The sequence below is a fragment of the Suricata suricatta genome, chromosome 13 (genome assembly GCF_006229205.1).
Source record: "Suricata suricatta isolate VVHF042 chromosome 13, meerkat_22Aug2017_6uvM2_HiC, whole genome shotgun sequence".
Taxonomy (NCBI): Eukaryota; Metazoa; Chordata; class Mammalia; order Carnivora; family Herpestidae; genus Suricata; species Suricata suricatta.
Window position 1 is genome coordinate 816,048 of NC_043712.1, and position 3,966 is coordinate 820,013.

The window sequence follows — 3,966 nt, forward strand, 5'->3', positions numbered from 1 at the left end:
TGGACAACGTGAGTGCCCCGGGCCTGTGGCACCGGGCCAACCCGGCCCGGCCCCCGCTCACCCGCCCACCCCGGCCCACCAGGTGTTTGTGAACTTCGCGAAGAAGCAGAGCGACAACCTGGAGCAGCAGGAGACAGAGCCGCCCTCAGCCCTGCGGTCTCCCCTGGGCCGCCTGCTGAGCCTGTTCCGGGCCCGGCCCGCCCCCACCGAGCTGCGGGCGCTTGTGGCCGATGAGCCGGAGGACCTGGACACAGAGGATGAGGGCCTCATCAGCTTCGAGGAGGAGCGGGTGAGCCGGGCCCGTCAGGGCAGCGGGACCCGCCGGGGACCTCAGGCTCTGCGTCAGGAGAGGGGTTGGGGAGGAGTGGCCCCGCGGACTCCTGCCGCCGGAGCTCAAGGGGACAGAGGGACCCGTCGGATGCTTGGGACTCCGGTAGATACGGGAGGCCCGGGCACAGGTGGATACAGACTCACTCACTGCTGACCCGAGACATGCTGGAGGCCTTGAAGGATTTCAGAGACGGACAGAGCAGAGGTGGGGTGGGGGGAGCAGAGCCTGGGGACACGGGCGGCACTAGACTTGGCAGCCTCTGAGGGAGGACTCACGGGAGACAGAGGTGTGGGATCCGGTCCCAGGCTGGCAGGTGTGCCGGGTAGCGGACCCCCCCCCAAGCCCCGCCCTCCTGCCTACAGGCACAGCTCGCCTTCAACACGGACACACTCTGCTGACCGCCAGGCACCGGCTCAAGGACACGCAGTGGGGACAGAAGTCAGGCGGTGGCCGAGGCTGCACCCTGTGCCCCCCGGGGCCTGCCCACGAGGCCCTGGAGTGAGGGGCCACTCCAGCCCTGCCTGAGGCCACTGCGCTGTCCTCCCCTGATTGTGCCAAAGGTTGGCCTGGCCCTGGGCCGCACACACCCTCACCCTGCTCTGCCTTAAAGCCTTGGGGTCTGACCGGCCCCTAGCCTCTGCCCCCGTCCAGCTCTGCCCACCACCCCCAGGGCCACCAGGTGCCACCAGACTGTCTGCTGGCCGGGCCTGATCCCCTGAATGGGCTTTTCTCTGACACCCAATACTGATGGGCCAGCCTGGGGCGCAGGATGGGGGCTGGGTTAGGTCCTGCCCCCCCGGGCCCTTATTTATTTTGCTTTAGGAAGAGGTTCCTTCATCCTGCTCTCTCTGGGGAGGCCCCCACCCGAGGGAAGCCATGGGCATGGGCCAGGGAGGGGCTGCTCGAGGGGGTGGGCCGGGTTGCAGGATGGCGAAGTTGGCCCCACTGGCCAGATGAGGGGCCAGATACCCTCCCCACCCCCTCCAGCTGCCATTGCTCTCTCCCACCCAGCTTGGCCCCTGTACACCCAGCCACCCACCCAGGAGCCAGACCTGTACATAGCGCACAGATGTTTGTTTTAAATAAAGAAAAAAACCAGTGCAAGCCTGCATATGAAGAATGGGGCATTGGGGTGAAGATGGGCCCGCTTGAGGACAGTATGGCCTGTGCCCCACAGGCACATCTGCAGTGTCCCTGAGCACCGGGCCCAGGGTGAGCGGAAGCTGGCGGAGTTAGCCTGGAGGAGGGGGTGGGCCTCTCATCCCTCTAAATAGCTGTTGCTACAGATGGGGAGACTGAGTCAGGCGCTGTCCATCACCCCCCTCCCCTGCCCCACCGCTGTAGCCCAGACTGCTGCCTGGAGGAGGCAGGTCCCGAATGGGCTTCCCTGTGCCACCGTGCCCATGCTGCGGGCCTGTGCTCCCTGACGCCTTCTCCTAGATCCCTGGGCCCAGTGCCCACTTGGGGTCCATGGGTGGTGTGTGCTGGGCTGTGTCCCTTTCATCCGGGATGTGGGAGGGCTTTCAGGAGGAGGTGACCTCTATAGAGGCAGAGACCAAAGTTCAGGTGGAGGGGGGCGGTGCGGAGGCTCCCAGGGGCTGCAGGGTTCAGTGGCAATGGTGCCTGGAGACGGTGCGGTCACAAGGAAGGATCCAGAGCCTGCGCCTCTCAGGCTTGGCCACGGTCAGTCTCCCACCAGAGACCCCTTCTAGGGGCCTGGAAGGGACACAAGATTCCGCAGGAGGATGGAGGGCCACGTGAACAGCTTGTTTCCCAAAATGTTGTACCCCAGGGGGTGGCTGCACAGTGTCGATTTTCTTATTAGTTCATCCTTTCTGCATTTATTAGCTGGCCTTTTGTTTAGAGATTTCCACTTTTAGAAATACACCATTGTGGATTCATGGGTTTTTAAAAAATCACCATGCTATCTGCATTGCTATTCTCTTAAATGTTTTTTTTCCAAGTTTGTTTATTTTGAGAGACAGAGCACACACAAGCAGGAGAGGGGCAGAGGGAGAGAGGGAGGGACGCAGAGTCCCAAGCAGGCTCCGCGCTGTCAGCACAGAGCCGGACACGGAGCTCAAGCTCAGGAACTGTGACATTAAGACTCGACCCGAAATCAAGTCAGACACTCAGCTAACCGCGCCACCCAGGCGCCCCGTTAATATTTTAAATAAACGTACATAGTATTTACCGTTTTAACCATTTATAAGTGTACGGTTCTACTGCCATCATTTTTGTGCTCCCACTGCCCCAGATGCGGCTGGTGGGCACTCCCCAGCGGGGCTTCCGTGTCCTTCTGACTCGTCCTGGACAGTTTCTAGAGCACTTCCTTTCTGCTACAAGTCCGGGCCTGCTTTTCTCCTCCCTGACCCACGTCTGGATTCAGTGGGTTTCCGAAGAGCCCTGGTTCTTTTGGGGGGAATGGTATTTGGAACCCCCGCCTGGACTCTGGCTCCCTGGCTCTCAGTGGGCAGAGCTCCTGCTCAGACCCCAATGCTGCCCAGGGCCAGCCCCACCCCCCCCCCCGCCGTGTCCCCCGACAAGTCTGTTAAGGCGTCACCAGGAAGGCCCCACAGAGACGGCTCGGGAAAGAAGGGTTTCTAAGGGTTGTGAGGCCAGGGCCAGCAGCTCCGGGACTGGGGGCCGAGGACGCTCCCCAGGAAGGAAGACCAGGGAGTGAAGAGCATGGGCCCTGCAGGGGCTGCTCCGTGGACACGGCAGGGGGGTGGCAGGGAGGTTTATTCGGGGCCCAGTAGCTCGTGGGTCAGTTAGGGTTGGTGCCCGTGAGTTTCTGGTCTCATTTATTTAAAAACATTTACTTTGGGGGCACCTGGGTGGCTCAGTAGGTTGAGCCTCCTACTTCGGCTCAGGTCATGATCTCGCAGTTTGTGGGTTTGAGCCCTGCATCAGGCTCTGTGCCTGCTTCCCATTCTGTGTCTCTCTCTCTGACCCTCCCCTGCTCATGCTCTCTATAAAAACAGTAAAAAAAAAAAAAAGGAAAAAGAAAGCTTGTCTCCTAATTAGGTCACATTCTGAGGGGCTGGGGGCACAGTTCAGCCACAACACCACCAAACCTTCCCCGCAGACCCCTCTCCGCCCTCTCCTGTGAGCAAACCAGGACCCCGCAGCAGGGGGAAGCAGGATCTGCCTACACGTTCCGCGTGCCTACAAGGACAGCTGGGGGCTAACGCCCAGTGTCGCCAGGCGACGGGGCGGCCCGAGCTCCCCACGCCTCTGCCCTTGCAGCAGCGAGCCGGCGTCTGGGAACCAGCGCAAAGCCTCCACGTCCCCGCACCTCCTGCTGCTGCGCGGGTCCCCTCGGTCCGCGCCGGCCGTTGGCGCAGCTCACCGTGCGTCTTACGGACGTGGGAGGACCATGTGCAGGTGTGGGGGACCCCGGGCCCTTCTCTGGGGCTGCGGTTTGTGCGGCGTCGAGGCAGGAAGTGAGCCCCAGCCACGACGTGAAGCAGCTGGAACACTCGTGCCTGGACCCGAAGCCGAGCCCTGGCGGGGCGCCCAGCGCCCAGCTCCAGTGTCAGGCCAGCACCCAGGCTGTGTGTGTTGGGGGGGTCGTGACCAGTGTGGGATCCCAGAAGGGGCCGGCAGCCTGGAGGCCGGGGGGGGGGGGGCCC

General features: G+C 62.5%; 2 protein-coding genes across 2 annotated transcripts in view; one reads left to right on the top strand and one right to left on the bottom strand.

Annotated features, from left to right (window-relative positions):
• ABCA2 (ATP binding cassette subfamily A member 2) overlaps nucleotides 1-729 on the top strand; it is a 15,011-nt gene extending 14,282 nt beyond the window's left edge. The window contains exons 43-44 of the mRNA XM_029920993.1: nucleotides 83-289; nucleotides 694-729. Of these exons, the coding sequence (XP_029776853.1) occupies nucleotides 83-289; nucleotides 694-729 (243 nt within the window). The remainder of the gene's footprint in view (nucleotides 1-82; nucleotides 290-693) is intronic.
• Nucleotides 730-3,499: 2,770 nt separating this feature from the next.
• Nucleotides 3,500-3,966, bottom strand: part of CLIC3 (chloride intracellular channel 3) — a 1,943-nt gene continuing 1,476 nt past the window's right edge. The window contains exons 5-6 of the mRNA XM_029920994.1: nucleotides 3,684-3,819; nucleotides 3,500-3,594 (exon numbers count right to left, since the gene is read on the bottom strand). Of these exons, the coding sequence (XP_029776854.1) occupies nucleotides 3,500-3,594; nucleotides 3,684-3,819 (231 nt within the window). The remainder of the gene's footprint in view (nucleotides 3,595-3,683; nucleotides 3,820-3,966) is intronic.